Consider the following 23,418-nt stretch of genomic DNA (forward strand, 5'->3'; position numbering starts at 1 on the left):
TTATCATTATTTTATTAATAGTGTTAACATAAATTCATAGGCGTGTTCAAACTTTGGTGACCGAAGGGGTACAACAAATTTTTAAATTATGAGACCTATTTTTTTTTTTAGACATGAAGAAACATTCATTTTTTATGTTACGAAATTCACAACGTCAGGAATATTTTTTATTATAAATGCGTAATTAAAAAAATTACAATTAATCAAAATCTATAGGTACTACAAGGTACACACCACACAACTTTTTTTTTGTCTTGGCATGATTTGGTTGGGGGCCATGAACGCCCATTGGGGAGGGCAAGATAGAGCACTTGCCCCCCCCCCACTGGACAAAAATTATTATGAACTTTTAGCTCAATAAATATTACCATAATATTATTATTATCTTTATTATCTTACATTTGAGAATTTTTTTTATTTTGACCCCCCTAAAATTTTACCTATGGCCCTATGGGTGCCCATGTTGGAAGCAGTCTGCCCCCGGGGGGGGGGGGGGAGCAGTGCCCACCCGGCCGTTCCCGTAAACACGCCATGAACATAATGATTTTACTTCTTACTTCTTAGTTCTTGCAATGTACTCACCTTAGTTGATGTAATACAACGATATATCAATACAAAACATCGCGGCGCACCTCTGCAACGCAAACTACATGGACACGCGTTTAAATCCACAGAAACTCTCTTAGTTATGCTATAATATTTAGACTTTCAAGTGTTTCTCGGTAAATTTCTAGCTTTTCAAGTCGAATTAGGATTTTCTATTTCATGAAATATATTTTATTTAATAAATACCAATATGTTTTACGTGTGATGTGTCTAATTTAACTAATTTAAGTTTTATAATATTGTACACCGTCACCCATTAAGACACAAACCGCAATGTTAAAAGTAGAACGTTGAAAACTAACCGTGGTATAAAAATAAACCGTAGAAAATATATGTAAATAATAGAGATAATGACATAAATTACTGTTGTGTAAACTGTAAACTATAAATTTTTAAATGCTCTTAAATCGCTTCAAAATTAAGATGTATACAAAATGGCCATTACTAGATAAGTGTATGTATTGCTACGATTGATAATTGGTCAATTCGCGGTAAAGTTGTAGGTAATATTAAAAACAACAGAGCAAAATTGATTCTTCTAAACGGCACAAAATTTGCCGTGTCACGCGTATGCGAAACGGAGACAACACATTATGCGGGCACGGCGTGGTCCAATATAACTTATAAGTGTTTGTACAAAACAATAATAGTATAAGAAATTAAAAAATTCATTTTAAATTAGCGTCACGATGGCACGTTTCAGACGTTCGAGGGCCTTATGTCGCAAGTGGAACGTACGTTTCATATTCAATTGTTAATACGCCGAATTTTAATATATATTAATCATTTGTGATAGTTTGTACAAATTTATTCACTTGCAAACATTATAATATGCCTATTATGGATATCATACCACCTAATTGTCCACCGTTGCATTCGTGTTTTTTTAGATCCACGAACGTCGTATGTACACGTAATTCACAGCTAACTATAACTAGCGGTGTACAATGCATTCGTAAATAGATATTTACAATAATTGTGGTGACCTGTTTTCTCTGGAAACAGATACCTAATTACGGATTTCGTTGTAATCTATAGTATAACAAAATTATGTTTCATTTTTTTTTTTGTTTAGCTTAATCAATTAATGACTAATAACTGTAATGAGTTGTAATCACCTCTTAAAATATCCAAGTTTTTACATGACACGCCATAATGATTATAGTTCCAAACTCGCAAATCGGCTAATAGCAATATATTATAAGTAATAACACAAAGTTTTGTTTAAAGCACACTTTTAAATTTCGTACTACACATAACTTTTTGGGCTGATTGCAGCATGAAAATTATAGGTTTAAATAACCATATACTAGAGTACCCCCTTGTATTAACAGATAATAACGTACAACGACCGTTTTTCTTAGACGGCTGTAAAAGTAAAAATCTTGTATAGACAGTAAGTATATTACCAAATCCCAACATTTCAAAACTTTTATTGTCTACGATATACTCAGTCAAAAATAGTAATTTTCGATTTAAAACATTATTAAATTAGCAATAAGTAGGTATTGAAAATCTAGCCTGTAGGAGATACCCTTAAAAAAAAATACCGCTTTTGAATTTTTATTAATCTACATCAGATTTGGAAATATGAAAATAAATTTAGAATACTGAACTTTAATCAATATTCTAGTTATAAACAATTGCAATGTGTAACTGTATGAGAAAATCCAACCTTATGTGAATAAAAAAAAATTATAAATATTTTAAAAATCATCGAGCACAAATATAATAGTTCAACCCAAGTGCTTTACAGTATTATAAACAATAATTCAATAACCCATTACAAATAAGTAATAACATCAGTTATTGTTTTCGTTAACATGTATTTTTGAAAATATTAAATAATTAAGCTGCATCATAGGTGTATTATAGACAATTTTGCAGAGCATAAATAAACAACCACAAATTATATTATTATACTTGTTTGTATATTTTTAATTTACATTTTTTTAAAAATAAAGTCATTTAGCAAATATTTTAGTTTCCAAAAAGAGAAAATACATGTTTTTTATATTAATATTCATTGTATAACGTAATTAATAAATATTATAATTGTATAACATTTCACAATCTTTCATACTTTTTATTCAAACTTAAAATTATAATAATTTTTGTAGTTTAAAACACGCTAATATAATGATTAATTATATAATATAATATAATATATTGTTTGTTTTTTGCAAATTCAATCACTCCAAATAACTATATAATAAATTATTAAAAATAAGATAAAACTATTATAAAACACTCTAAAAATAATGGTTGATTAAAATATTAAATAACTTTATCCAAGAAAACTAGGCAAGAGTACAATATACTTAAATATATATTCAAAAATATTAAAAGGATCATTTTTCAAAGAATAACTAAAATAGGTAGTTTTTAAGTTAGCATATAAAAATAATATTTCAAGGAGGGTAAATTTATTGTTTTTTTTTTTTTAACAAATCGTTGATACAAATAAAAATGGTATTATTAATTAAAAACAAAAATGTTCTGAATAATAATTATGAATTATACAGAAATAAAATAGTAATACACAGCCAGATTGTGTTATTATAAGTTTATTTTGTTTTGAGAATAGGTAAATATATATTATTTTTGTTTACAAACAGAATATAATAGAAATAAAGGATACAATACTTAACAATATTAATGATGACATCTTTTCTTTGAAAAAACCTACTCTTACATATATAAATTTATGGGTGTATTTTATTAATAAAATCTCTATAATAGAATATATAGTAAAAATAATTTATTAATTCAAAAATATATAAATATATACAATATATATATATTATATATTTAAATGATTATTACGAGTTTATCCAGATCGATCTAAGGACACTCATAGTTTAATTGCTTATCAAGTTCATTAGTATTTGTTTTAGAGATGAATGTTCCAATCAACATTCACTCATGTCTAAAATAATTATGTTCAACACGATACTTATCATTTTAAGCACCCCACCTAAAATTACTGTATATACTTCATAATGAGATCGATCACAAATTAAATTTCTCTTAAACTTTGGCTTTTGTAAAAGATTTGAATCCAAATTATGCTCCTCTTAATAAAAATGTTATAGAGATCAAAAAAAAAAAAAAAAAAAACAAAATTATACAATAAAAAAAAAATTAAGTCTATCAATTTTAGTTTGAACACATCTGAATTATTAAATTCTTAAATCACTTTAAGAGATTAAGACTTATTAATCTTTTTTTTTTTTACTTTTTTTTACATATTTTTATTTCCAGAACAATTTGAGCCTTATATTTAAGAAGCTAACTTGAAAAAAAAATTATATTTCTTTAGAAAGATATGTTAATTTGGGACAGGAGATTGTCTTAGAGAGCATTTATATAATAATGAATATAAATAATATAATTATATACAACCGCATGTGACATAATATTTCTTTAATCTTTAGTATTACCATATTATTTATGAATGATATAATCAAGTTAAAAACACTAAAATTATTATCTCGTATGTTTATTATTTTTTTTTTATTTATATTCAAAATCAAATTAATAATTTGTATAAAATAGACTTTTTTTTTTTTTTAATAGACAAAAAAACTGTCACATGCGTTTAATATATCTTAAAAAATAAATAAATAAATCAAATACAATACAATAAAATAATAATAGTAAATACGAACTCATAGAGCAATTGGTAACTAGTAACTACTTAAAATAACATAACATATTATATAAACAATAAATAAATCAAAGTAATACAACCAAAAATAAAATAATACAATTACATTTGGGAAACAACGTAGTTGAGAAGCAAAAGTCTAAGTAAAATAAAATGCTTGTTCTCGAAATTTTATATGTCATTTGAAAATAAATATAAAAATTAATCTGTGCGCATTTAAAATGTAAAAATATTAAGTCTAACCATAACTATAAATATAATTTATCATTATTTAATTATTAAAAATTATTGCTTTTTCTTAGGACATTATCTTGTGGTTTTCAATTATTAAAAACTAATACTTTGTCTTTTATAAATTTATAAATATGGCTTTTTTGTCTGGTAGATAAATAAAAATTATCAATTTCATAACAGTCATTCATATCATTGGACTTATGAATGAATAAAAGTACTTTTCCTAGGAACTTTTTCCCAAGTACTGAAACATTACAAAATTTTAAGTATTATGACATAGGTATAAGATACCTTAATGTATATATGATTTAAAACTTGGTAGAACAATAATTATTATTATGATTATTATATACCTAGGTATATTTATATAACTTATTTTACTAAACATTAAATAGAAATTTGTTTGTACATAAAACGGGGTACAAACCTCGATAAAAGTTGATATAGAAAAAAAAATATAAACACTACTGTGTCTTAGCGTTTGATAAAAATATAATAATATATAAAAAAAAAACATAATAATAATAATAATAAATAAATAAAATAAAAGGAAAAACATTTGAATTTTGGCAGTTAGCGTAAATTGGTGCAGATTGTCGGCATCGGCGGTACCTGGTGTATCATTTTCATTACGCCAATTGTGCGTTTTCGAGGGACCCGACGAATCTAGTGCACGCTTTTTTCCATTTGCATTGCGTACACCACTTCTCTCGGTGTTCCATGCCGTATACTTTGCGACACTTTTTCGTTTCACCACGCGCTTTTCTCATAGGGCTACTCGGGAACCTTGTTCCACCCAAATTCTGATACATCATTTTGATCTGTTTCTGTGGGAAAAAAATAAACATTAAAACATTAAACTACCTATATAAAATTGTATTTAGATACATATAATAAAACATGCATATCGGTGATCCATTTAACGTAAGACACTCATTATTTCAGAATACACTAACGTTTTTGAAAATATTTTAAAATATCACCACAAATAACATTCTAACGTTATTATTTTTATTTTTTGGAATGTTCCGATGTGGTGATGTATAAAATAAAATTTTGTACAAGAAGTTTATGATTAATAAGTATTTAAAGTTATGTAATTAAAATTTTAATATTTTTATATTTTAATTTACAACTAAATAACTTCTTGTCCGAAATTTGATTTTTATATAGGTTTTACTATTTTAGGAATTACTTTAAATAATATTCCACTTGGGAATATGAAGTAAAAATTTATGTTATCATTCAAAAGATTTAAAAACTTCAAAATTATAATTTTACCAAAAAATTGTTTTGTAACGACTTAAAATTATGTAAAAATGTTATTAATGTCAGAGATTTCTGAAATATTAAGTGTCTTTAGTAGATACACGCGAATTCAAAACTTTTAATGAAATAAATGTAGTTTAGAAGCTAGTAACAATTGTGTTGTGTAATCGGAATTTATTGGGAATTTTAATTGTAATAATTATTGTGGTCATAAAATCACTCAAGGTTTAATTTTTTCATATTATACTTTTTTAGAGTAAAAAAAAAAATAAATGTAATGTACAAATCCTACTCTTGTTAAATAAACATTATTATCTCACTATATAATAGTGATAAGTTGTTAATAATTTATACTAAATAAATAAAAAAATGTACAAGACCGCAACTTTGATTGCATTGTGGTTTTTAACGACTTTAAATAAATATATTAAAAGAAAGAAATTTAATTTTTCAAAGGATTTTTTTTTAACTTGTGTTTTTTCCCCAAAAATCGTACATTACGCACCTGTCCGTTAAGAGATGCGAACGGCCAGTTGACAGCAGTGTTGCCAGACGTGCTGGGTATGTTCATCGGGCAAGCGCTTCCCGGACGAGGTATGATCAGCGTTTTCTGGTATTCAGGATCTATATTTAATGAAGACAAACCAAAAACAAAACAAAAATTACGGTTAATAACATTTCACAAATCAAACAGCGCACACGCGAAAAATTTATAATAATACGAATCGTACAAATAATGATCATCTTATTGGGCGCGCATCCTTTACCTTCGTGCGGTGGACGGGCCATATCCCGGTGCGATAGCGTGGGCGGCGATGAAGCTGCGCCAAGTTCCACTTCTGTGTAATAGAATTCCTCTTCGTGGTCATCAATCGAATCATTAGTGAAATCATCCGAAAGAGATTTGTCAAGCCTTGGTCTGAAAAATGCAAAGCAACAATTAATATACACATTAATTTATTAAAATGATAGATATATTTTATAAATTTAAAATACATGAAACAAAAAAAAAAAATGTATTCTTCTTCGTTTATCTTTATCATAAAAAGTAACCTCCAACCCCCGACTACGTCATCGGCAATCCCGAGGTCAATATTTGAATTGAATTAATATGCACAACGATAATATTAGATATATATTATAAATATATTATTATTTTAGTTTTTTACTCCGCAGCGCCCTCGTTATATTGTTTAAAGGCGAGGACATCAGCGGTCGTATAGTGCAATAATAATTTAATAATAATATCTAACACTAACGTCTCGCGCATGCTAATATAGTTGCAGTTGCAATATAATTATAGCAGCTGCATACATATATAAAAAATAGTATTATATTAATAATTGCACTACTTGCAGCACGCTTACCCAAGGTGATTCTGACGGACGTGTAATTCTATGGAAGCCACAGTGGTAGTGATCATAACGCATCCGGGCCAAGTGCATTGAAAAACTGTACGACAATCCGACTGCAACATAAAAATAAGAAAAATTCGATTATACCATCATAAAATTATTATTTTTATTGTATTCATTCGTCCAACGTTCTACGTAACAAAGAGAGTATAACAAAAGTTGGTAACGAATAAAATTCAGCGAGAATAACGAAGACAATAATTATTATTACACGTATAATTATTATACTTAATAAACGGACAATGCCATTATATAAGTTATATGACATTTAGTACAAACAAAATATTTCTAGGTCATTCAAGAGATTAAATTGTTCTCCGATGTATTTATAATAATTAATAAGTAATGAGAGCATATCCGTCGGTATTCATTACATTATTTTCTAAACCGAAAAAATAATCACGAGAACTAAAAGCAGAAATATGTAACAAGACGGCTATTACAATTTAATAATATAATACAACCGTCGCAGGCGAACCACAATATGAAATTAGGAACAAATATATTGATAAATAACCTGATCGGAAGATGTTATTGATTTATATTAGATTTAATTTATCGTGACAAGTGACAACAATGTATAATAGGGTGACCTAACGTCACGTCTATACAACGGAATTGTTCCGTTTTAATCCCGTTATTTTCATATTATTTTATATGCGTACAAAATACAAAACAATATTTAAATAGTTTTATATTGAATTATTTAATATACAGTTTTTTAGTTTATAGTCATCAAGTTATTTATAAACAACAGCTTTTGTACGAGCGTCGAGTGTCAATGAACAAATGTCAGCAATATAAGCATGATAAAAATATTGATGTATATAGAATGTAATTTAGAACCCTTATGAACGCCGCCCTTTCCAACAACTCACGTTGTTTAACATGCAAGAATTATCTTAAAAATATAAAAGTTATTTAACAATTTTTAGGGCAATATTTTTTTTTTAAGTATAAAGTCAAAATTATTTATTCTGTTTTTGTTTTTTTTTTTTTATAAAAATGGCGCTCACCCTAATAATAGTAGGTACTAGTTTTAATATAATATTTTACTATGTATTAGCATGTTGATGTTGTTTATTGTTCACTTGAAGTATATTGTATAGTTTAAGCATTTATGTGATTATTATTTGAATGTACATAATATATGTATTATAAACGCCATTAACAACGGTTAAAAATATATAATGTATAATCGCATATATTATAATAGTTGTTCAGTGGTCCGCACGTAAGTACACCAACACTACTGCACCAGTGCACAAAATATTTCTGCAGTTAAATTGCCGTGCGTCACAATGCAAGTGGGCAGTGGCTGACAGTTGTATTTTCAGAATCGCAACAAGAGTGGACGAAATGTAATAATAAAACAGAGATAATTTTAAGTAATTTGATAAATTTATGAAACACGTAATTTTTTTTTATTATTATATTAAAGAATTATTTTCTTAATATTGAACATTTTGTAAATAATTATTTTACAATGTAAGTGCAAGTTATTATATTTTAATATTTAGTAAAATTATAAAATCGTGAGTGTGTTTAAACACAACTCTCTCTATAATATGTATATAGACCGATATTATATACAAGACACAGAAGTCGTTTAGAAAATTTATTCGAAATGTAAGTATATAAACATTATACATTTTATTTATATATTAATATAACTCGTCGATGGAACGCATCAATATATAATATTGACATTTAACGGTCACGAACAAATTATGGAGTTTAGAAGCAGCAATACTCTGTGTCACTATACTTAAACAAGTACATTTCTGTTTAAATAATTCAAACAAAAATAAGAAGATGGTATGATATTATTACATATAGTTAATGGTGGTGGCTGTTATTTTTAGGTTATGCTGATATGGAACAATCGATGACGATGATGACATATAAATACCATCCGACAGCCTTTACCAAAAGGCCAATTGTGTGATAAATATAATCTAAAATACTTGGACAAGAATCAATAATAATCGTTATACCGCTTCGTGAGAACCATTTTCAGTGCCAATGTATCATCATTTTAAATATTATAAAAGCATTAAGGTCATTACCGAGCAACATACAATAGCGTGTAACAATAATAAGTCGGTTCAAAACTACATAACGCGAAAAACTGGGTTAAAAATGTGGCCCCGAGTTATTAAATAATTTTATCGAAAACTTTTCGAAACGCGCGACGAGAGTACCTACTAGTGAGAGTCACGATTGTCGAAGACGGTAGCTCTGTATGCGATAAAATAACGACATAATCGTAGCGAGTACGAAAATCGCAAAGAAAACAAACTGCAATCTATACGTCTTTACGCATAAAATGTAAAAAAAAAAAACAAAAATGCATTTCCGACGACCTGCATCGCGGGTACTGCAACAGTACATCATATAATATTATAATATACTATTGCAGAACGACGCATCATCACTGCAGCAGTGAGACAATAATATTATAATATTGAACATCATCATCATCATCATCATGAACGTATAAACTGGAAACGTTCTGGGCACGGCAATAGCGGTCAAGTGCGGGGGAAAAACCGCAGTCGTCGGCAGCTGCTGCAACGACCGCGGCGAGAATATATGCGTTTCGTAACGCAGCGTGGGCAATAATATTATAATATTTTAAAATAATCTTATATCATGATAATATCGTCGCGTCCGAGCGGGATGCAATAATAATAATATTGTATGCGAATGGCGATGACGCGATGATAAGCGACGTATGGGTATGCGCGCACGACAATGACGGATCGGCGAAGGGACGCCCGCGAAATGAGGCCGGTGCAGCGGCTGAAACCGTGTGTGTGTGTGTGTGTGTCCACATGGAAATGGGTCAGGTCGCGCGAGCGGGGCCGCGGCGCGCGCGTATAATATTATGTTATCCGCTGGGAATGGTCCGGGGAAAAACGAGGTCAGTAGGCACGGTTTTCTGGCGCGCTGGGAACGACGACGACGACGATGACGAATAAAATTGGATCGATGAGCGCCCGCGCGATGGCGGCGATGACAGAACGGGACGGGACGCGGAGCCGAGGAACGCGGTACCCACGTGTCGGTTAGCGAGCGCGTGCACGCCGGCCCGCTGCCGCCGGCGTTGTCACAAGCACCGCGCGCGCGCGCGCGCACACACACACACACATTCCGGTGTAATATAACAACGCATTACACACTGACGGTCTCGCGCGCGCGCGCTTGTGTGTGTGTGTGCGGCCGGAAAGCTGCCGACTTTAGCGCGCGCCCCCGCGATAACAAACCGCGGGCGCCGCCGCTGCATCGTCGTCCTTTGTTGCCGTATCGATCTCGGGCCGGCCGGATCGGCGTCGGCGGCGAGTGGAATCGAATCGCGTGCGTACATCACAACAAAGCATCATCACACGACGAAAGTGTACACAGAGTGCCAGAGGCTTTGGAGGGGTGGCGGTTGGGTGGTGGGCGGTGGTGTTGATGTCGGCGGCGGGCGGCGGGTGGACCGTACCCCCTCTCATCGCGACTTTTGTAATCGGGTCAAATGATTAACCCGGTTAACGCGGTACGCGGCCGGGTGCCTGGAAAAACAAACCGAGCGCACCGGCGAAGTTTTCCTTTTCCTGTTTGCGCGCGATGCGCGTTCAATTATATTATTATGTCACGCCGAAATATTTATTTAAAAAAAAAATAATACGGAATGCGACGATAACCGTCGTGACACGAGATTACTCGTACGACAATAATATAATATAATATATATTATTATAATGTGACGATCGTATTTACATGCATATATTATAAATAGTATTATGTGTAATATTACGTTCTACGACGTATTCCTCCGCCACAACAACAACAACAACAACATCACTATAATATATTTCGACGGTCCGCGGGCTGATGCTATTCAAAACTAGGTCAGCTCGACCCAATTCCAGCGACCGGCAGAGGTTTACAACGCAAACAAACACACATTCGCGCACCCGAGCGAAGAGACCTAGTTTCTAGTCCCCACCACCATCGACCGGGCCCACCAGTCCATCGTATATACGCGATACGGGTTTGGCGATTCGGCTGCAATGGGACGCCCCCTCCCACCGAAAGTCTATCAATTACTACCGTATCCGCCGTCTGATGTAAATTATAATTACGTACACTTAAACTTATTAATAATATAATACAACGTTTGATTATTGCGCGCGAGAGAAAGAGAGAGAGAGGAAAACGCTGCAGCGGAGTGTGCATAATTATTATTACTACTATTTGGACTACGGATGCGGTTCCGCGATGGAGCGCGCGCGCGGTACGCGGACGAATACGACGCGTATTTTATTTTGGGCGATATAGAATGAATTACTGTTTTTATAATTTTATTGATATGCCGACGTTAGACACGAACAAAAAAAAAAATATATTAATAATAGCCAGTATCGGTAATAACAACGTTTAAACGGAAGCTTGACGCAAAATCATCAATCGCCATCGTTTCGGTCGATGCTTACATATTAAATAATATATACGTACGATTGCATACACGCGTCCGTGTGGGTATACATTACACAAATCGAAATCACTATATTAAATTATCGGTGCGAAAATAAATAAGTATAATATATCATTATTGTATATAGAAGAACTCTGGCCAAGGTGCGCGTGGGGGTCAAGGTGGCACGGAAATAGGCTAGCTCGAAATAGCAGCAGTAAGGAAAACAGTTTTCATATAATAATAATATACATTATAATTGTCGTTGGTCGGGAAATACGATTTATTTTTTGCACAGCGTATACTACAAAACTGTGTTTGCGTAATGCAATAAGTACCTACAATGTATACGGACAGGAGACCGCTGCCAACACTATTCATCAGACCCCACCTTCGCGACAAATAGACACGCGCAAACGTAACTCAAATTTTTACACTGCAGAACACGGTCTGCGAAACATTTTTAAGGTTTTGCCCGTCATTTAGAGACCTACCGATATTATTATGCAACAATCCTCCCGAGGTCCGTCCAAACTATTATTATATATGTATTTGCTATCCATCGTAATATATTATATTTTTAATTTTCCACAAACTTTTTAAGAGGATTATCATTAAATTATGTAACACTAAATTACTATTGACAGTATGTTGATGCTCCCATCACCATTTGGCATGAAATCTAACACAATGTGTAATAATATAATCGCGTCACAAGTGAAAATGTGGTCGAGTGTACGTTTTCGAACAATAGGCAAATATTATTTTCAACAATTTAAGCCACCATTTTTTTTTCGTTTTTTTTCTCCCATTATATATATACTATTAGGTACCTATTTTATTTTATCACAACAAATTTAGTCGATTTAACAGTTAAATCATACGACGGATCACTTCTATATTATTAATTTTAATCATACCTTGTTACCTATATTATCATTTATCACAAACATTGTGGTCAATCAAATTTATGTTAACCATTTTATGCAACGCCGAGAATATAAGATCCTTATATTTTTATAGAATTGACTAAACAGATCGATTTATGAAAAGCGCGCACTCATAATAATAATATCATGTAGTTTTAAATTTTTACCTCATAAACCGTATATTTGGAGAGCATTTTTAATGATTTCAAATATTCAATCTATTTTATATTGTACTTCATATTTTTACAACGGACGCGTTTTATGAAGAGAATGTCTTGCACATAATTGTGTTTAGGTGAATTATATAGGAGTATAAGTAGAGAGAGGAGAATAAAGTAACTTTCACTTTCGATTCGAAAGGTTGGAATGACAACTGTGCGCGGCATTGTTCATGGTAAACACTAGGACTAGACTAAAAGCTGCGAAGCAGACGACGACATTGGAAACGTGACCAAACGAATGAGAAAAAACGATGTAGGTTATACATCCTAATTTGTTTATCTTCACATATACCTACGATGTCTAAATTATTACATTAATTTGATGAAAAATACCAACGATGAAACTCACGACGAAAAAATCAATTTTGCTCCTCCGAATGAACAGTATACTATAAATGTAATGTGTGCGTGTTTGTTGTGTGCACTATATACATTTCGATCGAAAACGCAACGGCCGCCCACGCTCCACAACTGCCACCCATCAATGTATTATACTGCCACTTGGCCTACCCTACGGCCTACACGAATCTCTACTTACTCAAAGTAGGTATTCGAAGAACAGCAACGACATTCCACTCAGTTATCAAGAAATTTTTTACAGAAAATAATTACACGGCGACTTTGTTTAATTTCGATAATGTATTATACACAAATATGTGCGTATCGGTGCGTATATTAACATTATTTATTTTGTTATACACACACACACATAGTAACATGCGCGTCATATACTTATACGTCATAAATATAAATTTTATATAACAGGGTTACGAACCTTTGCGAGTCAACAATCAAAACCATTATATTCCAGTCGTCGTCGTCGACGACGCCGCCGCTGCTCTACACAGGGTCAAGGTTCATCGATCGGAAAAATCTAGCATTAGCACGCACAATGGACTTTGTAAACTCCTCCCTCTCACTCGTCATCATACCCAGTTTTAAAGTTTAGATTTAAACAACTGCGTAACAAATAAAATTCATATGACATCCATATATTCTTTTGGAGTTGTCAGTTACATGCGTACAATTTTATTATATTTATTTTAAAATAAATATCAGCAGACTCTCGATTTGCGATGATGAGCATTATTATTATCAGATTATACTATTATTAGACGACTTCAGGATGTTTACGACCTATTTTTACTCTTTTCGATTAATTTCCATATAATTCATATAATGCAAATCACACAATGCTACTTGTAAGTACTAAGTGCCAACTGTACTCGTGTAATATAAATATTGACCTCAAATGCAGAACAATATTTCTTAGTGTTTTATATGCCCGTAGTTCATGTTATATTATTTTATTGACGGTTTTTATAAGCAAAATCGTTTATGACTTATGTACGCGATCACTGCGCAGCCAAATCCAGAAGTTAGTGAATTATAAGCATAAAGCAGCAGCTGTAGAAGAAGTGTTGTAACGGTGGTTTTTTCACGATGTACCACTCCTCCGAATCCATGGCCTCTGCCAGCGTGCAGTTGGATGACATTGGCCCGAGGTCATTACCCCACAAACGAAGCACAGTATAATAATATTATAACATAATAATAATAATACGCAGTGTACAGTATAATAAACTCAAGATGTAAACACGAACGGGCGATCGAGAGTGAAGACTGAAGAGGAGGAAAAGGCGGGGAATGATACACTTGAGAAGAGGTAAAACGTAAAAAGTTATTAATAACATCGTCGTACTGATTTTGAGGTAATATACTAATATAATACACTACGCGAGTCGTATATCTACATTGTAAAACAAAAAAAAAAAAACTAAAACGCACGTTCGGGAGAGATAAGCCAAACAATAATTATTAATATTAATATACAATTTGTATATTATGCCAAACAATAATTACGCACGAGTAGCACAGTGCTGTATGTGTGAGTGCGCGCGTGTGTATGTGTACACACGTTTCGATGTGGATAGGTCGTCGTTTTAAACATTTTTAATTGGCGTAATTCTATATCGTATGTTAAAACTGTTAATCGTTATCTCTGGTGAATATAATATTATTATAATAACTATACACAATATAATATATCGCTATAATATTATGACAATACGGCATAAACCTACGAAAACATTTTCTGTTATTATTATTTATTGATCAACCTCCTTCCGAAATACCTACATAAAAACACCAACACTATACATTATAATTTATAATATTCTAATACCTATGTATAATTATACACTCCTCGCGTACCACACAAAACTGTTATCAACCATCGCAGTAATTTGTCGCACACGCTACATTATTTGTATACAAAAGAAATGCATAACTTATGCAATTATATACAACAATAACGGTTTTTTCTACTCGTTCGAGAATTTGTATTATTTGTATTATTATTCTTTTCACGACTGCCAAACGGACCAAGCCATCGAACGACATAACGTTGCAAATTTCTATTAGTCAATACACGATTGCTAAAGGTAGGTCGTTACGACTTAACACCAATAATGATGAGCGCATAATATTTAAAAATCACACGAAAATGAAACGAGTATTTAATCTATACGCAATCGAGGAGTTTGAAAATAACAAGATCGTTTACAAGGACATAAATTAAATTGCACAAGATTTTTTTTTCCGCATAGTATTTATAAGCTATATTTATTTATTTGTATTTATAAGCTGTTGACGATTTAACGCTAACAAAAAGGTGTACCCATAATGTATTGTATGTATAGTATGTTTTCTGTTGTTTCAAATTGTTTACGATTTTACTCTGGATAATTATAGTACAAACTAAAAGTAAAAAAAACAAAACATTTTATGCATTTTATGCTTTATGTTTTCATTAAATTTATTATATAATCACCTTTCATTTATTTATAAAAGCGGCTAGCGATAACCTTTTTCCAACTTTTAGTTTGGTTAGTTGTAATTTAGCTTTTTCACAGCTGGCATGTGTTATATTAAGTACATCTCTAATGGGATTTTTTTTTTCAATGTCATTAGGCAATCAATATAGTACTCATAAGACATAATTGCATAAAATAATAAAAATGGTAGCCGTCTGATATTACGTGAGCGCATCGACGGCGAGACGATAAAAAAACTATTAATATAAGAGTGAGAGACATTATAAATATATTATTTATACAAAAAGAACAATAATTAATAAACAAATCCTGGCTCATATTATTAAATAAAATGTTGCAATCGGCTAGTATGCGCGAGATCGCCTAAAAAGTACGTCTAATGAGTTTAGATTCAAATTCGTGAAAGTTGTGACACGCCATGCAACGCCATCAATAAATTATACTGAAAAACACACATATCGTCATATCGATTGGCCTTGTGGTAATTTAAGCGATAATGGTTAATATACAACATCAGGTTTTCGAATACCGTTCCAACCACATAATTGTGTAACAACATTATTGTTATTTAGTAAAACAATAGTCAAACTTTGATAATAATATATTATAAGAACAAAATTGTCTCCGCCGTTCTTAATAGTATTTTCTTTGTTAATAATCATTATCCAGACATACATATTTTATTTTATCATCATTCATCGATAAATTATAATAGTTCTCCGAGCGTTTCAATATGTATATACAAAATATTATGTAGTGTAAATAAATCACTAATCAGTGTAGTTAAGCACATGCTAACATCAACACATCGTTATAATCATCTTATATAAACCGATAGCAATATGCAGAATACACAGTGTAACAATAATATATAAGATAACGTTTATACAAGATTCAAAGTGAACATTGTTTGTAGAGCAGCTCGGTCGGACGTGTTGCCGGAATTGATACAGTTAATAAACTATTATTCTAAACATACAAACATTAAACAGGCGGGTTATTTATAAACACATAGTCGTATATTAGCGGTAACTCGGATCATTTAACCAATGACAAAAAAAAATATATATATAAACGTGCCAAAAACAAAACCGATTTCCTGATGTGTTTTGATTCGTATTTGACTACGGCGACAGCCCAACGCTGCCCGTTGGCAATAGATTGTAGAAAACATTTCCGACGTCGGGTCTCATGAAATATTTCGATTTTCGATCAAATTATATACTGCCCACAAACGTGCGGGCGGTAGGACGATAAGTAGGGGTCGATTAGGTAACTGAAATTACACGAATTTATACATTACAATGGAACGATAAAATCTTTTCGTCGTCGACAAAAAATGACTTAGAGCAAACCGCGTTTTGAAGAATGGATAAAAAAACACGTCTGTCCCGCGTGAGACCGCCCGCAGACAAAAGGTTTGAACACCAGTTGTATACATAAAACGTCACCGATTTCGGACGACGTACATTGTACGCCTTCCTCTTATCGGGGGAAAAAAAAAATCCCTCGTCTGTAAATCTACTGCGTCGCAATACGCTCGCGGAGCGGATCCCTCTTATTTTCGGATTACACATATATATATAATATACGCCGTATGATAATGAGAACGCACGACCGGGTGCAGTGCACCCTTCACGGTCCGCGTACAATCGATAAGACGACCCCGAGAGGAACGCAATACGGCCCGGTATGCTGCTATTCAGTGAAAATATAAATAATACGATATTATTATACATTGTGTGCAAGTGCAATGCGAGTAATGATAACAATAACACTGTATTACGTATAATATAATATTATATTATGTTATATTATTATTATGTGACCCGAAAGACGCGTTAAGTGTACCGAAGAAAACGTATACGTTAACAGGATTTGAATTCGAAGAAAGAAAACGCTACACCTGCACGGGATAGGCGATGGAAGGAAATCGAAACGAGAAATCGTATATACGTGAAATTATAGGACCGTCGACGGGGGAAAGGATACTGAGAAAACGACGGACGGGCCGACGGCGTACAGAAATACGACGCCGAGAGAACCCAACAAACGACCGCGACGAGTACCTATAAGCCGCGCTCAACCATTCGTCGAACGGGTTCGTAAGACGGCACAATAATAACGTAATATTATATAAATATCGCGTCGTGTTTGTCGGCGGCGACGGCGGCAGCGACAGGGGTGCGCTCGAGAGTGCGTTACACCCGGGACGAACGACGCGTCCTTGAGCAACCGGTGGGAAGAAGAGGTCACCGGACTCTGGTATACCGCCGCAGACACGGTTCTTACCCCAACGGTACGCGCACGCGCACGACGGCCCGTGTCCGTGTAATGACCGGTTAATGGTGGTAGTGCCCCAACGGTCGTCGTCGTCAAAACATTATATCATTACAATAATAATAATGGTCGTAATAATAATTGTCGCGATAATGATTGTTGTGCTACAAAAACAATAATAATAATTGTCACAACTACTGTCGACCAGTTGTACACGTAAGTCGTCGTGTGTATGACACACGATGTCGTTTCGTGTTGTAACTACTCTCTCTCCGTATCACCCCGTTTATCGGACGTGAGATATTATTATATGTTCGCCGTTCGTTTCCGTATATATTCGCGTCCGACACACGGAAAGAAACCGTACATAATAATATTATTGATAATGATGGCAATAATAACAAAATAATAATAATAAAAAAAAATAATAATAACAATAATACGGTATTGTGCGAAACGGATATTATAATAGTATTATATTTTGAGAGTAGATATATAGAATAGATGGTGAAAATAAAAATATAAACAACACGCACAAGGGGGCGGCGGCGTCAGCGTTCTGGGAGGGGGAAAGAGCGAGCACAGTCATCGGCGGCTCGGGGTCGCCGAACTCTACGGTGTATCCCGGTGTTGCATCGGCCTCTCTAGATATTGCGTTCAATCCCTACAACAACGTTCTATGCACACACACACACACGTAGACACACAAGTTCAAGAAACTCCAGAGCCGCCGGCAACGACGGCGACAACGACGTCCACGAGGACAGGACACGACTCGTACGACGAGACCGCGAAGAACATTATTTATTATTATTATTATTATTATTATTGTTGTTGTTACACAATTTATGTAATATACACGCGCATATTATTATTATACGGATATTTATAGACGTTGAACGGGTCGACGAAAATAAAATCGTATTCGTTAAATTTGTGTGTATAAATATTACATATATATATACCCGTAGGTATGACGAGTTGTGTGTATAGTGAATACGTGGACAAATAAATCGAATAATATACAACGCGACATTACGTTTCGAAGAACACTGTGTAAACGAACCATTTAAAAACGATATTAAATCGATTATTGGGTCGTTAGGTTTTGCTTTCTACACATGTAACACCGTGTACGAGGTATACGACCCTGGGACATTCACCTTCGCCTTAAAAAAAGTAATTAACACACGTCCGCAAGCCGAAGAGCCGCCGCCCCGCTAGTTTAGAGCTAAAATAAAGTAAACTATACGTTTAGACCAAATACTGAAATACACCAAACTATAGGAAAAAAGAATTAAAACGCTCGAAGGGCTATATTTTATTTGAAAACGATTGACCGAAATGTTTAATTTGAGAATTTTCGTTGTTGGAAATCTATTTGCTTGGAAACGTACTTAGTTTCAAAAGTATTTACTCAAAAACATATAGGCAGTAGGTAGGTTTGAAAATAAAACCGTTGGTAAATATTAATATTTGGAATCGTATTTATTTGAAACGTATTTTCGTAAGAATAGTATTAGCTTAAAAACATATTTACTCCGAAAGATATTTTATTCGCAACCGTACACAGTAAATCCATAATAAACATTTCCAACGAAATATTCTCCATAAAAATAAGTTTTTGAGTAAACACAATTGCGGCATAATATATTTTATAATGGATTACGATTTCAAACTCCGAATAATGATGCGAATTCAATTAAAATACGATTCCGACAATATATTTTTTCCAATGGGATATATTTCGGCAATAACCGTTCCAATGGTAGGATTTTCCTAATTTTCATGCACGGCGTCATCCCCATTTCTCACTGCTGAGGGGTTGTCCGATCGTGGGCTTGAGATTTCAACGAATTACCACTGTTCGTCGTCGTGGTAGGAGCGATGGAAATTCCGTTATAGAATTGTATAGTATACATACTACGCATACACGCGATGATTTTCTTATTATTATTTTTTTTCAGTCTATTTGTATCATCGCGCCGGTGTTGTTAACCTCTAGGCAGCGAATTTTACGGTTTCGATATTTCAACCGGGCCGGAACAGCGCGTGAGGTGATTGCGGACGGCGTCGGCAGTGACCGGCTACCGCCGGCACTGCGTGGGCATATTATCAATTGCATATTATTTTTTATATTATTATCATTATATATAACGCTGGCTCGCTCACCAACGACGACGACGACGGCGACGACAACAACAACAACAACAACAACAAAAACAACAGCAACAGCAACAAAGACGACGACAAACGGTGCGCTTGCGCGTCAAGGCCTATGATGCGGGGTTTTCCCGACTTGGTCCGTCGGCCGGAGGAAAAGATGCGTTGTTTTTTTGCGTCGTAAATATTATTAATTTAGTGCCGGACCCGGTTCGCCAGCGGTCGGCCTACGGACGGCGGCGTGTAGAAGGTGACGACGAGGTAGGATGAGCGGGAGACGAGCGCGCGGGGGACACGTGTTCTTGAGTGCCGGCCGGCAATGATCGATACCGCGCATACGCAGCAGCACGCATCGCGCGAGTCCCGTTATTGTTATCTTTCCGCTCGTAACATTCGCACGTATATTTCAAACGCACCTAATGAATATTGTTATTGTTATTATTATTATTATCAATATCGACATAATCATAATCATGACCGTCGGGCGTAGGTGTGTACCGGTTCGTTTGTTTTCAAGATATTCGTAATCGATTTGCGGACGACAGTTTGGCGTAAACGATATTTGCCGATTTATTTTTCTACCGTCGACTCCCCCCCGTTTTGGGATCGGCGACGGTTTGACGGCGTTTCCGCCGCCGAGCGATTCTTTTTGTTGTATACATATCCCCCGAACGCGGAGAGGAGAAAACACGCCATTTTTCCTTTGTCACAACAAGTGCGAGTGCGCGCGCGCGAACGCTATTCCGCTCGCTCGCTCGGCCGCGCGTATACTTTATGGCCGCGTTGTTATGGTATTGCGACGCGGACCAGCGCGCACGCCCCGCGCCATCCACCCTCTTGTACACACGTGCTGGTCTTCGCTCCACGTGCACCGCGGACGGAACAAAGAACATTCCCGGGCGTGCGCAAAAGGGGCCCCTTATTATTCCTCCGTCGTGTCACCTCCGCCCCGCCGCCATAACACGATCAGTCGTTACCGAAACGACTTGCTCCTCCTCCTCCTTCTCATCCACCACAGCTGGTATATAAATTGAACAGTGACAGAGAACGAGAGGGAGAGAGAGAGCGACGCCATCGCGGTAATAACAGTAGTAGTAATGGTAATAATATACCAGTGCCGAACGGCGGCCGAGTAGGGGGACAGGGCGACGTCAACGTCCGTGGGCCACGTACGAGGGAAATGCATTGCGAGAAATTTCGCACGGATGACGCGCGCGCTACGGATGCGGCACGTGTCGCGCATTTCATTGCACTTTTTTACGCCAAGGCCGTTTTGGCGTCCTTTGTTAAAGCGCGGTGCGACCGGTTCTCCGACATAATATTGTTGCTGTTGTGTCCGTATAAATCCAATGCGATGGCCAGCACAAACAGGATATAATGACATTATACAGCCGGCGACTATAATATATTGTATATTAGAAATTCCAGTACGGTAAACAACGAACCAGAGTATGCCCATTGGCCATTATAATGTTATCATCATAGAAAACACGAATTCGTTAAGAAAAAAATAGTGTTGAATGTATATACTGTATAATATGTTTTATTATGAATAAGTGTGTCACGATGGTTGGAACGCGATTTTTGACACAGTTCTTACTACAGCGAAACATCGCATAGCGGGATAACTGCAGTGATGGGAACGTATATATGTGTAATGAAACGAATCGAACTTTTAGACTTGGAGTCACCGCAAAAATAATCACTCTCGACATACCATAATCGCGGTGTGGTGGTCGATGTGTGCAGTTTTTTAGATATATAATCGACAATCAGTAGATTGGGAGTAGAAAAGCGTGTAAAACGACCGACGACAATCGGGATTTTTGGGTGACCACTTGTTCCCGTTACGAAACCACTAGAATACATGTTTCGAAGGTCGATAGAATGTTTTTCATTGCAACGTAATTTTTTTTTTTTTGTTATGATACTAATATTAGATTATTTTGTTCCGTAAAAATTAGACGGGCTTGGATTATAAATGCGTACCACAAGCGTGAAAACATATATAATAATAATAATAAAGGCGTAATGCGCACGTGCAGCACCGTAAGCAGCAGCCAGTGCAGTTGCGAAAATTGCAAGGCCAAAGTTGCAACAAAAAGAAAAAAAAAATTACATGGAACCGACATTTCCAAGGACTCTATGACACGCGTTGCAGTATGCAATCTGACACTCCAGCGTCCCCTTCACCACCACTTCATTTACAGTCGAAGCACACACGCGCACAATAAATTATCTATTTTATTTTTATTATATTTATATTATATTTGCTCAGAGGTTTTCCAAAGAGGGAAGATAATGACGAGTTTAAAAAGAATTTTAAACTATTGTGCTGTAATTTGGAATCGTGAACAGCTGTTTTGGCTGGGGGAGCGTCACAAGACCAATGGAACAGATATTTAAAAAATAAAACCGGTCTTGTTAGGGTGGAATACCCAGACACAAAGCCAACTACCCCCAATCCCTCTATAGCGACCTGAAGATATAATTTATTAATACCTATTATTATTTTTGTAAAAGCGACTTGCAATATAGTTCGGCAGTGGAAAATATAAGTACAGTAACCATTTATAATACTTTTAAGTTTAAACCACGATTAAAGGCGGCTAGCGTGGCAAATTCCTGGACAAAATAGCTTTCGACCTACTGTTGTCCCGCGGCCTTGCATTGCACGTCACAATTTCCTTCTAAGTACAAATTTGTTTTTTGCCAACGTATAGTGTTCTTCGTGTATCAAAGAAAATACTATAATAATGCTGTACCTGCAGGGGATGCATATTGTAGAGTTTTGCGAACAAACCGAGTACGTACTTCAACGTATATTTCATATTTCCAAGTATTATGATACGCCTCTCTCGTTGTGGCCATTAAATTATGTACACGTTCGCATTCTTTTAACGAGCGATAGTAAACGTTAGAATATACCTCTCACTTTCTCCTTCAATTCGAATCCCAATTTTTATCAATCGACCGTATATCAAAATATTAATAAATATCAAGAGAAAAACTGATTTCTTCAACGGCTATAGGATGAAAGTTGTCGTTTCGAATGTTTGCCCAACGAATAATATATTATTATACATTTGTTTTGTTGCAACTGTTAGGGAGTAAACTAGTACCGAGTATGATGCATTAATTATATATTATATTATAGGACTGATGCATAGTTCTTATTTGTTCCAAGAATAGGTATTATTGACGGTTTTCCTCACTCATACGAGTGTATTACTTATATAATATTACTCAAGTAATTATTTATTTTGGAATAATTATTATATTAATATCTATTTACGTTTTAAAAGATATACAGAATATGGTTGTGGACT

At 34.5% G+C, this 23,418-nt stretch overlaps 1 protein-coding gene across 2 annotated transcripts in view; it reads right to left on the bottom strand.

Moving 5' to 3' along the window:
* Positions 1-3,347: 3,347 nt before the first annotated feature.
* The window catches only part of LOC114121488 (zinc finger protein 395-like), a 32,693-nt gene continuing 12,622 nt past the window's right edge, over positions 3,348-23,418 (bottom strand). The window contains exons 5-8 of one of the 2 annotated variants that reach the window (XM_050202759.1): positions 7,147-7,247; positions 6,547-6,698; positions 6,285-6,403; positions 3,348-5,337 (exon numbers count right to left, since the gene is read on the bottom strand). In XM_050202759.1, the coding sequence (XP_050058716.1) occupies positions 5,140-5,337; positions 6,285-6,403; positions 6,547-6,698; positions 7,147-7,247 (570 nt within the window). In that variant the 3' untranslated portion in view covers positions 3,348-5,139. Of the gene's footprint in view, positions 5,338-6,284; positions 6,404-6,510; positions 6,699-7,146; positions 7,248-23,418 lie in introns of both variants that reach the window. The other variant, XM_050202758.1, reaches the window with a different exon arrangement.

This window comes from Aphis gossypii, chromosome 3 (assembly GCF_020184175.1).
Source record: "Aphis gossypii isolate Hap1 chromosome 3, ASM2018417v2, whole genome shotgun sequence".
NCBI lineage: Eukaryota > Metazoa > Arthropoda > Insecta > Hemiptera > Aphididae > Aphis > Aphis gossypii.